Source organism: Kwoniella dendrophila, chromosome 10 (genome assembly GCF_036810415.1).
Source record: "Kwoniella dendrophila CBS 6074 chromosome 10, complete sequence".
Lineage (NCBI taxonomy): Eukaryota > Fungi > Basidiomycota > Tremellomycetes > Tremellales > Cryptococcaceae > Kwoniella > Kwoniella dendrophila.
In genome coordinates, this window is record NC_089485.1 from 200,294 (window position 1) to 214,537 (window position 14,244).

The following is a 14,244-nucleotide window of genomic DNA, read 5'->3' on the forward strand; positions in this document are numbered from 1 at the left end:
GTTTGTAGCTTTTGTTCTCAGCGCGTAATCTACTTTTTCAATCAGATGCGCAATCTTCTGAAGATTTAAAGTAAAGATGTTGAAAAGGTGGGAAACATGAAGCAATCCCTCCTTTCTCGCTTGAAATTGATATGCCGTAATTGTGGAATCAGGAGGGCGATTAACGATTACGGTACTTTGGTAATAACGATTCGAAATGGGTTGACAACAAGTACTTCTCCAGTATATATGCTATGCTATGATTCGGTATTGTTTCTATGTTATGTCTAGGCTACAAACTCTGATTAACCATCTTCCAAGCCTTCCCATCCTCTTTTGATGGCAATGTTGACTTCACCGTCTCTTCTTGATATACCTAAACCACCAAGATTACCTGAAATAGCTTGTTCAACCTTTAAATAACTAAATTTAGTTAATTCTAGTATATCCTTATCATTTGAATCAGGATGAACATGAACTACCAAAGTAACAACCAATGGAGCACCTTCATCGTTTACTGGATTTTTAGAGTTAAGACTAGCTGTGTAGCCAGAAGGTGATGTGGGATATGAAGAATGATGATCGTCGAATGCAGAAGAATTTTGACGTGAAGGTGTTGTAGGCGGCGAAAAGAATTTAATTGTTGATTCAAGTTGAGGTGAATTCGACAGTGATCCTGCTCTACTATGTAATGGTGTTGCAGGATATCGTTCTTCAAATGATCCTTTTCCAGCTGTTATCGTCCAACATCTCATAGTACCTAATCCTAGTACCCTACGATCCGCTTTGATTTCCTTGAGAGCTTTACGTAATGAGAGCATCTGATTTTGCGATGCAGGAGGAGCAGTCTGGAGTAGAACATGAGCGAACGCGACTGTTGGAGGATATGATAGAGCGCATGTGAGAATAGTGAGTACGAGAGAGATGAAAGAGTCCAAGGAGTGCAACGCAGTCCTGTGGCAGATAAGGTTAGATGTCAACCATCATACATCTTGGAATCTGTAGGACTTGGCACTTGATGGATACTCACGGAGGTACTATAAAGCTACTAATTCCTATACCTGCACTGACTCCAGCAATGGTCAAACTAAATGGGTTGGCAAATAGGGAGGGGAATTGTGATACAAAAGGTAAAGAGAGATAAGACGATGTCAAGAACAATGTTCCAACAGCTAAGGATGAGCCATTAGTCCGATGTTAGTTGTCTGACAGAATCGAGTAATTCCACAATTACTCACCATCAACCAATTTGCCATGGTTTCCAAAAGCGCCTCCAGCAAAAGCACTAGCTACAGCTGCGCAACTCAATAGGAAATATGGGAAATCCCTAAGAAAAAACAAAAATCAGCTTCAACTTCAACAGCTCTTCACTTATAGAAAATCAACTTACCTTTCATCGCCTTCCATGAGAGATTCACCATGTCCATGTCCACCTCCGGAATGATCATGAGCACTTGAACCCAGTACCACCTGTTCTAATGATTCCTTCGCTATGTAAACTGCCGCAAAGATCAAGAAGAGGGACTGAGTGAAGTATAATAGGGATATATATCTTGATGGTCTACGAAATGAGATACGACTTGTTCAGCTCCGCTGCAGCAATAGGAATGGCCGGATTGTATTTGCGCTTTTGACTAAAACAATGCAAGATCAACTCACCCGAATGGTCTACGTATGGTGTTCCAGCCCTGACCTTCCTTCCTAGCAATCATCTCTACCGCAACACCTATAGCATCAAAAACCACCAAATATCCTACACCAGCTAAACTCCTCCAACCGGATATCTGACCTTCCACCCATAATCCGGCTCCTATCAAAAATTCAAGCACGGCGAATGAAAGTAAGAACTGTTGCTTCGGATCTGATTTGGACGGCGGCAATGGAGATAGTGAAGAACTTGCATTCAAGGCTGATGCGCCCAATGAGGGCATGGGTACTGGTGCGGGTGTAGCTTCCGGTCCTGGTGTATGTGGTGGTTTGGGAGAGGATGAACCTGCCAGTGATGGATTGGTTTGTGTAGGATCAAGAAAAGAGAAGAAATTGTGCGATAATGAATGTTTATGCTAAATTGTTTGATCAGTATATAAGTCTTATGAGCTGTGTATCCATGAAACTTACATGATGTCCCCTCCTCTTACTTTTCTTGACGCCTTCGGGGGTCTGTAAGCCATTTTCATCTTGAGACGTACTAGCTTGTCCAAAACTCCAACTACCAGTACCACCGAAGACATTTCTTTCACCACCAGCACTTGGCATTAGACTTTCGTTGGGTTGAACAGGACTTTCCATTAATGCAGGACTATCATCCGGTCTTTGAGGTATTGGATGTCCAGGTTGTGGAAAGAACAATGATAAATTTCTAGCATGTATACCATGTTGGGGTGTAGGTTCAAATCTCTTTTCATTATGTCTAGGTCCTAGAGGAGATGGTACAGGTACATCTAGAGAAGTTCTTCTACCCCAGGATGAAGAAGAATTCAATCCAGCTGATGAAGGTGTAGCATCAATCGACTGCCATGCTGGTGATGAAGGAATGCCATCCGTAGATGATACGTTGAAATTCAGTCTTCCTCTTGGCGAAGCCATCAATTCAGGTAAAGCATCTCCTTCCTCTTCTTCTGGTACGGGACCTTCCTGTTCTATTTCTGCTGTGGACAACAAAGAAGGTATTGACATTCCAGCAATGTTGAGACCTTTTGCTGAATTCGGCTGGGAGCTGGTAGTGGTGGAAGCTGATCCAGGTATGGGTATTATCTCATCTTCATCTGTGTTATCCATTCCAGTTGCTCTACGTAAGAATATGGGAGGCGGTGGGGGAGCTCTGTTTCCTGTATTTGATCGTCGCCGTGAAAAAGGTGTTGGTGAAGCTAATTCGTTCCCATTAGGTTGAGAAGATGTTGTGTCTATCGATACTGACGGTACACTCCCCTTACTTTTAGGTGTTTCTGTTCCATCTGCCGCATTCCACTGATTCAAGGGCTGTAATGAAGGTGAGAACACATCTGACTGATCGTCCGACATGGAGAAAGAATGGATATATGGTGAAGCTAATGAAGAACGTCTAGATGAATATGATTGATCCGGCGTAGGCAGCGTAGTTTCCGTTTCCGCAGTGGACGTCGAAGAGGATGGAGAGGGCATTGATGGCATTGATTGTGAATATTGAACTGATCGTCGAGATTCTGGGTAGATGAGAGATGATGAAAAGAATAGTGTTCGAGATGTAAGGAGACAAAATCTGATCAGATGTTGAGGTGTTGGTCTTGGTGTTGGAGTCTTATTGCGTACTTGTAAGGTAACGCTTTGGGCGTATCAAAGGAGATGTAGTTGATGACGACGAAGAGGTATGATACAGAGAAATAAGACGCGTTCTTCCAGTCACCTAAAAACTGTATAAATTTCTATATTATGCTAATGTCGGTCATGCGAGTTACACTCTTTAATGAACTCTTCTAAAGATTGACAAGATGTGATCGCAGATCTATGTACTGGCTTTTGATTTTTTTTCGTTGATGAAAATGCCAAGAAGTATTGAATGAGTTTGATATGTCGTCCCGACGCACGTTTTAGATGATCTTTGATTATTTTTGGCTTGATGATTCCAACCGCGTCGGACCTATCCCACTTCCCGCTACGATTGGTTTTCTGTAATCGAGAATCCCAATATAGCCTACTGACAATAATTCCTGTTGTTATCAAGACTGATCAAGATGATAGGTGATAAATAAGGTTAACATCTGATACAGTATTTTGCATATATTATTTAGCTCCATATATTTAAAAGGCCAAAAATCTTGCAACTAGCAATTCATCGTCACGCACAGTTCTCCTTTTCTTCCTCTCATCTCTCGTCTCTCACTCGGCGCGTAATGCCGATATCTTTTGATGGGAATGATGGGGATACACGTGGCTCATTAAGCTTACTTTTTAACCTTTCTTTTCGGGCGCAAGCTATAAGATTACCTTACCGTTGGAGGGTATTGGAGCAGGCTGTACTCATCAAAACAAGAAAGTATAATATATTCATATTTTCAAACAACTAATTAAAGTAAGGTTTACGACATAATAATATCCCACCTGCATAACCAGCCTGACACGTATGTTAAAAACAACTATGAAAACACTAACAAAACAACCAGAACAAAGACCTATTTTTCGTTCCCAAATCTAATCCCACCAGAATTTAGCAACCCATCTTAAAGGTCCCTTCTTAGCTGGTTTAGGTGGCTCTTCGGGATTAGCATCCGCAATAGCAATGAATTGTCCTACTGGACATTCTGTCAAGGGAACAATCTTGGTTCTCTTAACGATCTTGTAACCAAAGTAGAATACAATCATGAAAATGACAGAGAAATAGTTTGAGAAGAAATCGGAAATATCCCAGTTTCCAGGTAACTAATAGGGGATGACGAAAATTATCAGCAATCATTTTCGCATAGCAGCAATTACACATAGACAGTAGACTTACGAAAGAATAGAAACCACCTGTAATTAAAACAATGAAAGAACCCCAAACGGTATAATGAGAAATGAAAGGTTGGAAAGGAGCTGACCAAGGTAATTGACTACCTTGAATACCTTGAGCTTTCATTGCTTGTCTAACTCTTAAAGATAGGAAACCAATTGTGATCCAAATACATAAAGTTGAAGAAGAGTTGATATTTGTCATCCAAGTGAAAACAGTTGCTGCTCCACTATTCAAGGACATGAAAGCCAATAATTGGAAAGAACCTTGGAATAAAACAGCTACGTATGGAATACCATATCTTGAAACTCTTTTGAAAATCTTTGGTGCTTTATTATCTAAGGCTAAAGCATATAAAGATCTTGAACCAACTAACATACCATGATTACCTGATGACCAAGCTGAAGTGATAACAACAGCATTTATTATACTAGGTAAAACTTTTACACCAGCTCTTGTTGCTGCGATGACAAAAGGTGATGATGCTGCTGTACCAGTTGATGTTAATAGATTTTTATCATTGTATGGAACGACTAATCCAACAACGAATAAAGTTACCATGTAAAATAAGAATACTCTTATAAATACATTTTTAGCTGCTTTAGGTACATTTCTTCTTGGATTTTTGGTTTCAGCTGCTGCGATAGCTAAGGTTTCAACACCCGAGAAAGCGTAAACGGCATTGATCAAAGTGAGCCAGAAACCACAGAATCGACCACCAGGTGTATATGTTTTCCAATAACCTAAACCGAAAGCTCCAGGATCTTTCCAATACCTAAAACCAATTCGTTCTGTTCCGGAAATACCACCTAAATCGTAGATAAGACCGAAAAGGATGAGACCAAGGATTAAAGCGATTTTAAGCATAGAACAGATGAGTTCGACTTCTCCGTAAATTCGAATAAAGAACAAGTTGGTAAGGAAAGTGATAACTATGTAATCGAAGTTATTAGCATGTTATGTATTTTTGTACCAGTTTGATATTTTACACTTACGAATACAGATAGCGATCCAAATAGCTGGACTTAAATCTGTCCAATAAGTCATGATGACAGCTACTGCAGTCCATTCTGCAGGTACTGAAACAACTGAACCGTAGAATGTACACCAACCAATAGCGAAACCTAATGCAGGATCAAAGAAGAATTCTGATTGTCTAACGAAAGCACCTGATATAGGAGCTAAAGCTGATAATTCTGCCAAACAACCCATAACTGACATGACTAATGTACCAACTATACCATAACCAATTAATGTTCCTGCTGGTCCAGCTCTTTTAATAGATTTACCTGAACCAAGGAACAGACCTGTTCCAATAGCACCGGCCAAAGCAATCATCTATAGGATGGATAAGCACGACTGAGTTAGCTTTGTTTAAGAAATATGGTAGGGGATGATTAGAGGATGGTGACTCACCTGAATATGTCTTTGAGCTAAACCACGATGTACTCTTTCTTCTCTTACTAAAGCTGGATTGACACCTTCTGGAATCACATCATAAATTGTATCTTTTGCTTTATCACCTTCGAAATTACTTGCACCAACTTCTACGTCATATACATTTGACATATAAGCATCTGCTTTATTATCAGCTGATAATGATGGATCTTCTGCTATACCCGCCAAATCTTTCTCATTGTGTATATTGGTCGACATGTTGATATAAAATGAAATTAGTTGTCAATAAAAGATAGTCAAGTGTTATCTTTTTATCTTTAATTATCTGTAAACCAAGGGAAAGAAGGATGAGGGAGATATCTTGGCCAGTTTATATATATAGAACTAATCGATGTGAGTAACCCAGGAGGATAGCTTATCATCATTATTCCTCCCATTCTCAAGTATAAGTCTCACATTTTAACCTATCTACGGTATGATGATACCGAACGGAAGTCCAAAGACTAATTCGTATTTGAGAGAAACAACCGACGGTTGGAATAACTTTGATCATATGTTCTATCTACATAGTAATTACTGGATATCAGGGCAAGAAGTGAGAAAGAGAGAGTCGTAATGATTTAATCAAGACGTGTGGTTTGTGTATTTTGCCGATCATATACGGTTTGACCAATGAACAAAGGCCAAGATGATTCTTTTCTATAAATAAATTACGTTAATAACCGCGTTCAGAGACTCACCTGTTTCATCCTAAAATAGCAAGAATGGAGAACCAGCCAGAGCATCTTTCAACATATCAAAAATTTCTATCTGGTAAAAGCCCTGAACACAAAGTGGGGTAATCTGGGACTATCTCTTTGTAATTTTAACCGTCGCCTACCGATGCAATCATGAGAGAAAAATGCTCAAAATGAGATCTCTCTCTCTGTCTCATCATCACCGGTCGGTCCGGATATCTCCACAGACTCTAGAAACGCAATTGCTATCCATATACACGGGAACATGTTGAAGGCAGACATGAAAGATAACAGGTACTAAATTCATTTGATGCTACGCGTTCCTCGGCTAAGCTTAAAGTTGCAATTATACCATATCATGGGATTGAAGATAACGTATCAAATAAGTTTATTGTCATAGGCCTAGAATACTAATCAGCAATACCTTCATGTACGAGTAGTTGTACGAACAGCAGCGAGTTTCTTTACGATTATTGAATTTAAAAACATTACCGCCCAATCCTGATATAACTTGGCGACGGTTGGCTTAGCATTCTATTGATAGAATCTTGTACATTTACGCATTCTAGAGATAGTCAGATACGGCTACCTCGGAATTATTCCATTGACCATCGTCATTTGCTTTTTAGCATTGATCGACAAGAAACGCATTATGAAACTGTATACTCTGCTTAAGCCGAAATAAATCGAAGTGATTCAGCCGACGATGTTGGAAGTATACGGCTTGCATAGAAGAAAGGGCGATCACTCTGTAGATTTCCAACCGAGCAACTACTGCTGTAGTCCATAAGGTATCCCAAAAGACTAAAAGGAAGTTAATTCACCCGAAACACCTTATACAGTTAAGTGTAATTTAGCGGTAATATTACCATAACTTTGGGACGCCAAATCAGTCTAATCTCTCCATCTCTGTCTATAATAAGATTGATTCTCCTGATCAATTAATAAACATCCAACTTATATGAATTAAAGTGATTCTTGATCCTGTGTACAACCCAATGGCATAAGCAACTCTATATAACTTCTACAGTATGGTGCCAAGTTACCGGGATCATACATATTTTATAGTAGCCGATTAGGCCCAATGGCTCAGGGCATTGACATTACAAAATTGGTAATCGTTGTGTAAATAAGGAGTCAGGGAATTTCCTAATATCGATTAGGATTTCACGATTTGAGGCCATAAGATTATAGATCTACTTTATGCTAAGCTTGTTTACCTATCTTTCGCACCTTCCCTTCACATCGATAGAATAACCATTAATGCCATCATTGGTCACCATGTCATCATGCCTGCTATGACAGTTCAGCCGTACGTTGAAATCTGTTTGATCCATTTTCGTCGTATGACAGAGACTGAAAGATTGATTTGCGAACCGTTCATGATGACATAAATACTGTAGGGCATGTCTTCGATGTAGATCCCGAAAGGTACGCTATTTCAGTCACAGCAGATTTCAAAACAAGGAAAGCAAACCACTGATGATCAAGTCCTTAACGGCTCCGCTCAGACGAAATGCTTAGGCAGAACAGAGAATAAAGCATGTCAAAGTTGTATACTTGCGGATGCCGAATGTGAGGTGATACCCCATCAAAGGGGTAGGAAAGTCGGTACAAAGTAAGTGAAATGTGATGTACTTCTTGGATTATTTGATGCTCAAGACTTAAAGCTATACTACTATGTAACAGGCTATCTGAAAGCGTTAGGGCAAAACTGAAACGAAAGAAATTTAGCAATCATGATGTCAGCGATAGATATGATGAGGATAATGCCTGTAATGAGTCGGGAAAGAGAACTCGAGTCGTTCATACATCAAATAATGATCTGAGTATTGATAAGGGACATACCTCACAACCACTTAGACATAGATCAATATCATCATCATATCAACCTAATAGAATAGACGAGCTATCACAGACATCCTCTGTAAGAGTTAATCCCCATCTCCACCATGATCAAGATTATTCAGCTACGGATATAGGACCATCGATTAGAAGAACTTCATCTATTGCTAAGATATTCACAGAAAATAAGAAAGACGGAGGTAATAGAGAAAGGAATGCTAAGAATGGTAATTCTAGCTGGAGAGAAGACCCTATAACTTGTGGTTATATCGATGAAGGAACCGCCAGAAAGCTATTTAAACTGTATGTCGCACTCTTCTCTCTTACCAACTATTTCACAATATGCGATCGAGTAGAAGCTAATTGAACAAGATTCACAGGTTTATGGAGAAAATAGCCCCAAATATCTACATATTCGATAATATATTGCACACGTATGGTCAGTACTCGAGTACTGTATATTTCTCTTCATTTTGGGGATGATACTAATTGCAATATATATCCTTCAGAATATGTGCAGAGAACATCCTCTTTCTTATTTTGTGTCATCATGGCTGTAGCAGCCAAATTCTCGCCTAAAATCAACGCTTCGGTGCATAGGAGTTGTTTGGCTTTAGCGAAAGATCAGATCTTAAGGGTTTTCGTAGATGATGTTAGGTCCGAACAGACTATTCAAGCTTTGTGAGTTGATTCTGTCCGTCGATAATTGTCTGGCGGTGATTTTATACTGCATGAAATCGAGAACACTTACAGTGAATGTTGCTTCAGGTTTGTTCTGACGGAATATAAGGAAGCAGATGATGAGAATGCTTTTCTACTGCTTGGAATGGTGAGTGTTTCTCCGCGATTGCCCCACCCTTTGTCCACATTCAGCTGAAATTCCTCGTCAACAGGCATGGTACGTTTAGTCATCCAAACAGTAACAGCTCAGTACGATATTGACAGGTCATGGATAGTCGGATGGCTGTAGATCTTGATCTATCCTCGACTCGTCCAGATTACGATGAAAGGCGGAATCGTGATCGTCAGCGTATATGGCTTGCCTTGTATGCTGCCGATAAAAGGTGAGATAACAATCAGCATACAACCTGATTGTGCTGATTATATCCTGTCCAGATTCAATTACTGTGGACAGACGGCAAAACCGAGTATGATGCCTGAAGATGATCTTATACGATCAAGGTTAGTCTTAAACCCATACTTACATCTATTCAATCTGTTTGAGTGCTAACTGGACATCTTGTCGTGTTTTTAGTGAAAGTTTTGTTTACTCCCCTATCTGCATACCTGTCGATTATCGTTTAGCTAGTAATATAGCTTTACGGCGGGTATTGTCAATCAGTATAGATGCTATAGACAAAGACAATGAATTTGGACCAGGACAGTATAGCATGGACCTTAGATCAGTTTATCAAACATTTTGTGATGATTCAGATGCTTGGGTGAAAACTCAAACCGAACGTGGTAAGTGACAGACCATTTTTTTTATATGGTCATGAGGGATAATCATAATGCCATCATCTCGTATACAGATCCTGCCATGTATATACATGCGAATCTCACAGCATTACATGCCAAAGTGATTGTAAGTAACTGGTTGGTCTCCTATGGGTCAAATCGATCGTGCCTGCTGACAACGTTTATGTTTGTAGATCGCGCATCGATGGGTTCAACGCTCTTTTCGCAATGCAAATCCGACTGGTAGTTTAGTGATTGAAGAGAATCAGGAAAGAGAAAGAAGAGAAGCTTTAGCAGCGTGTATAAATGGTTCTTTGGGTATATTGGCCACCATGTGTCAATTACAGGATGATCTGCTAAGATATACCTGCGGTGAATTATCGACCGCTTTTTAGATTATATGTGTATCTCTAGCTTACGACCGAAACAGATTCTAAACATTTGTACTTCGCATATGCTTCTTTCTTCCTATACAAGGTATGTCATGCGGCAATTCGTTCTAGGTTTCTCTTAACAAGTATTTTCGCTAACATTGTACCTGATAGGTATTTGATACTAAAATCGCTACTACTGTATTAGATCAGCAATCGCTGTCTTACATATTTGGTCTATTTAGACGTTCCGCGGAAAGATTGGATAGTTTAGCTTTATCATCAACGCATACTATAGCATTTCATGCTGCTTTCCTCAAACGGTTATTGAGGTTTGACGATGTGAATAAAAATCCGGCTGTGACGCAAAGCGATCAGAATATGCCGAATAAGTTAGAACCTCAAGGTACTTCGGCGATTATAGAACCATCATTTGTGTCAACTACGACTCCAGCTAGGTGAGCTGGTCTATCGGATCTAGGAATTTTATTATACACTCGCTGATGATGTATTGTATATATTCATATAGCAACAACAATGAAAGTATACAACCTGATCTAGATCAAACTTTAGGATTTTTCGCGGAACCATTACCAGATCTAGGAAATTGGTTATTAGAAACTAATACAGAGGAATCTTTAGGTGCTAATATAGATTGGAATGATTGGTGGCCATTTGATGATAGTTCTTGGAATTTTGGGAATACAAGCGTAAACCTGAATATATCGTCAGTCGATGTCGATAACGATCAAACAGCTGATCAGGACTGGCAAGGTGTAGTGCATACACTGTAGAAACAAAGGAAATATTGGCGATCAAGTAAAATTCGAGATCCGAAAAATCTCTTAATTGTGTGATTATTCATTGTTGGCTAAAGATGCATTAGAAATAGATGTATACATGCATATGTTATTACAGTTTTTACAATTTTCCTAGGCTTTCAGGTATTTCTCCCGAGGAGTATACTTTTCTAGTACGATCACATTGGTATTTATGAAGATTTCTGTTCACTTCTACCCTCTATAGTATTGGAGACTGTCTCAAGATAATCCCATTTGATATCATCTTCAATTTTGATACTACCATTATCCTTGGGACTTAAAACTTTCACATCTGTCCATTTTTTAGTTCCGAAATTAACAGGTTTCCAGTTTATGAAGTTTGCCTAAAAATCCAAAGATTAATCAGATAAATCGTAACTCGTCAGTCAAACGGATGAAGAAGGCTCACATAATCTTTTATCCATTCACGCATCAATTCTCCTTCATGAGGTTTTGGTCCATGGAAAATCGAAAAATTCTATCAAACAGATTATTTTTATTACCAGTCAACCTAATCAGCCTTATCCTTTCCCGGTACTATTTTAACGAATAATGAAGAAACTCACATGAATAGGTCTATCCATCGCGTGAGTAACACCAAATTTAGGTGGAGCGAAATTCATTACGAATTCAGGTACCCAAGCTACTATATACCTATGAACTGAATCCAAAGGTACACCTGCATCTCTCATTTGTCTTGCCAATGATCTACTTGGTGCTCTCACTTGACCATCAGATATTATATCCCCTAATACCTTGGTATATGAATCGATGTCTGGGTTAGGGTCAGGACTGATTTTACAAAAAGTTTTTTGCAAATTCAGCTTGAAAGTAAATTTTAATGATAAAGCATTGATCGATGGGAGACTTACTGTTGATATGGCTCTTTAATTTTTTGATGTAAGTATAGATCTATCATCTGGTTTGTTACAGTAGCTATAGTGGAAAAACCCTCTGTAAGACTCCCATGATCTACGAATGATGTTAAAAAAGATGATAGGAGCACTCACAAGAGTAATATTGATTCACAGCCTTATATAAAGAGATCTCATCTGTAACTTTGAAACCATCCCTATAAAGTGTTTCCTGCAAGTAACCAGTCTCAATCAGTATTGCTTAAAACCACATAACGAAGCTGTAGCGCAGGACAAACCTCATCTTGAACTTCACCAATAATAACGGCCATATCTCTCCTTTTGAATTCTTCAGCTAATTTACCATCATATAACCAAGTTTTACTTTCAGCTGTAGAGAAAGAAGATAAAATTGATCAATGGATTTTCCTCCCTTACGAAAGCGTACTTACGGAAGAAAACACCATCTTGTACAGTACGGAAAGTGAATTGATCAATTGTCATGATTTTTCTTGTCAATTCTTCTGCAGATACAGCTCTGAGTTTTTTCAATCTTTCAGGACCAGAAAGTTTTAATGGTATATCCAATGCCGTTAGTAGTGATTCAAATTGCGATTGTGTTTCTTCTACTGTTTTAGGTAGACATGGAATAGCCTGTTTATGATGATACCTTTGTTCAGCTTGATTACGCCAACCGGTTGTACAGGAAGAATGTTGTTAAAGCTTAGACCTACATTGGATATCCTATTATGGTGAGATATGTCAGAGTTTAAGCTGCATTGGGTGACTGGCAAATTTAGAACGGTCTGGAAACTTACAAAATAGCTCTTTGGAATAAGCCACCTTCCGTTGGTTGAGCTTGTAGCAACTCATGTACTAGCTGAGCACTTTGATGGTTTTATGGAAATCAGCTTCGGTATTATACGGTACAATGCTTGTTTGAACGGTAGAAAACGGATATATCACTTACTGTGTAGAATATGCCCCAGCTGACCTACCTCCCACAACGACTTTCTTGGGATTACCGCCCAATGAACTTATGTGATCATGTATCCACTCAAGAGCGACTCTTTGGTCCCATAACCCATAATTACCCACCGATCCATCAGGTGATTCATCTCTTAATTCTTGACATGCTAAGAAGCCTAAAGCACTGACTCGGTACCCAAGTGAGATGCTATGAATAATGCACGGGGTTAGCTCTCATGTTGCTATAACGGGTTGAGCGCTATTTCGTTCAAAACGCACAAAATACAATTCAGGCCTCCGGACGTAACAAGCTAATCGTGACATCGGTCAGTGATCATGATTTTGCTCATTGATTTCGAGAAAACTGTGTATAACTCACTTCAGTAGGATCCATCTTAGGATCTATACTGGGATCACCAATCTGTAACCAACCGCTACACAGAACCATCAAAAGACAGCTTATTAGCCAAAGAAGCGTAAATTATGAATATTTTCAGTGACTTACCCATGCATGTAAGCATATACTGGAAAACCTTCGGGTGGAGCTGGTCCGGATGGCATCCAGATGTTCATTTTCAAACAATCTTCATCATAAGGATAAACTTTGCTTGTACCATCATCTTCAGCAAGTTCAGAAACAGGAAGTGATGTATATGTAGGTTGTGGACAAGGTAATCCGAAATCAACAGCATTTCGTGGTTTACCATCTTCTGACTATATATATGGTATTCACAGTTAGCTGGGACTTTCTTGAGAAATAAATCATCAGAGATCGCTTACATAAGAATATCCTTTTGGAAGTGGTCTTGGTCTTTTGAACCTATTTTCACCGGTTGGAGGTAGTGCGTAAGGTACATTGACATATCGCTTTACTCTCCCATCGATCAAAGTACCTTTCAGCTGACCGAGGTTTCCTAAGTCTGCTATACATTCTTCGTAGGTATATCCTACAATTCAGTTAGGATCAGCTTCTACATATTTTTGACACAATTGATCAGGATTGAAGTTTTTAACTTACTTGGTGAAAGTACGTTACCCATTTTGCGTACTTAGTTGATTGAATTTTGTTTCTTCGATTCTTCGATGGTTCGAGATTGCTTATTTCGACAATTGTAGAGATAAAGAGTGATCCTCACTGACAGATTGTCAACATGTCTAACATACGACAGAGAGATTATAGTGAAGTAAGTCTAGTTATAGTCGTTATTGGGTTCTCGGCGTCTCAACATATCGTCGGGATCCAACTGGTCATATCGGTCAAATCCGAGCGGATTGCCTTGGTTCCCCAGCCTATAATAACGTTATCCTGTTCAAATATAAACGGAACCCAAATTGAGGTAAGACCCT

General features: G+C 39.2%; 4 protein-coding genes across 4 annotated transcripts; 1 reads left to right on the forward strand and 3 right to left on the reverse strand.

Annotated features, from left to right (window-relative positions):
* Positions 1 to 284: 284 nt before the first annotated feature.
* Positions 285 to 3,129, reverse strand: L201_007057 (uncharacterized protein; the record flags this gene model as incomplete). Its single annotated transcript, XM_066222768.1, has 6 exons — positions 285 to 933; positions 1,010 to 1,151; positions 1,218 to 1,306; positions 1,370 to 1,540; positions 1,639 to 2,042; positions 2,098 to 3,129. The coding sequence occupies 6 exons, from the start codon at positions 3,127 to 3,129 to the stop codon at positions 285 to 287; spliced, it is 2,487 nt and encodes an 828-aa protein (XP_066078865.1).
* Positions 3,130 to 4,146: 1,017 nt separating this feature from the next.
* Positions 4,147 to 6,100, reverse strand: L201_007058 (uncharacterized protein; the record flags this gene model as incomplete). The annotated part of the gene is made up of 4 exons (XM_066222769.1): positions 4,147 to 4,374; positions 4,448 to 5,376; positions 5,440 to 5,782; positions 5,861 to 6,100. 4 exons carry the CDS (start codon positions 6,098 to 6,100, stop codon positions 4,147 to 4,149), a joined length of 1,740 nt encoding a protein of 579 aa, XP_066078866.1.
* A 1,768-nt stretch (positions 6,101 to 7,868) lies between these two features.
* Positions 7,869 to 11,047, forward strand: L201_007059 (uncharacterized protein; the record flags this gene model as incomplete). The annotated part of the gene is made up of 15 exons (XM_066222770.1): positions 7,869 to 7,891; positions 7,983 to 8,010; positions 8,091 to 8,197; positions 8,269 to 8,727; positions 8,805 to 8,863; positions 8,934 to 9,105; positions 9,193 to 9,253; positions 9,370 to 9,488; positions 9,541 to 9,606; positions 9,680 to 9,888; positions 9,957 to 10,009; positions 10,077 to 10,254; positions 10,313 to 10,359; positions 10,428 to 10,711; positions 10,783 to 11,047. The coding sequence occupies 15 exons, from the start codon at positions 7,869 to 7,871 to the stop codon at positions 11,045 to 11,047; spliced, it is 2,130 nt and encodes a 709-aa protein (XP_066078867.1).
* Positions 11,048 to 11,244: 197 nt separating this feature from the next.
* L201_007060 (uncharacterized protein) lies at positions 11,245 to 13,937 on the reverse strand (the record flags this gene model as incomplete). Its single annotated transcript, XM_066222771.1, has 14 exons — positions 11,245 to 11,418; positions 11,484 to 11,552; positions 11,641 to 11,866; positions 11,947 to 12,010; positions 12,085 to 12,160; positions 12,228 to 12,319; positions 12,381 to 12,598; positions 12,747 to 12,815; positions 12,899 to 13,105; positions 13,177 to 13,208; positions 13,277 to 13,331; positions 13,403 to 13,611; positions 13,678 to 13,844; positions 13,916 to 13,937. 14 exons carry the CDS (start codon positions 13,935 to 13,937, stop codon positions 11,245 to 11,247), a joined length of 1,680 nt encoding a protein of 559 aa, XP_066078868.1.
* Between the last annotated feature and the right edge of the window lie 307 nt (positions 13,938 to 14,244).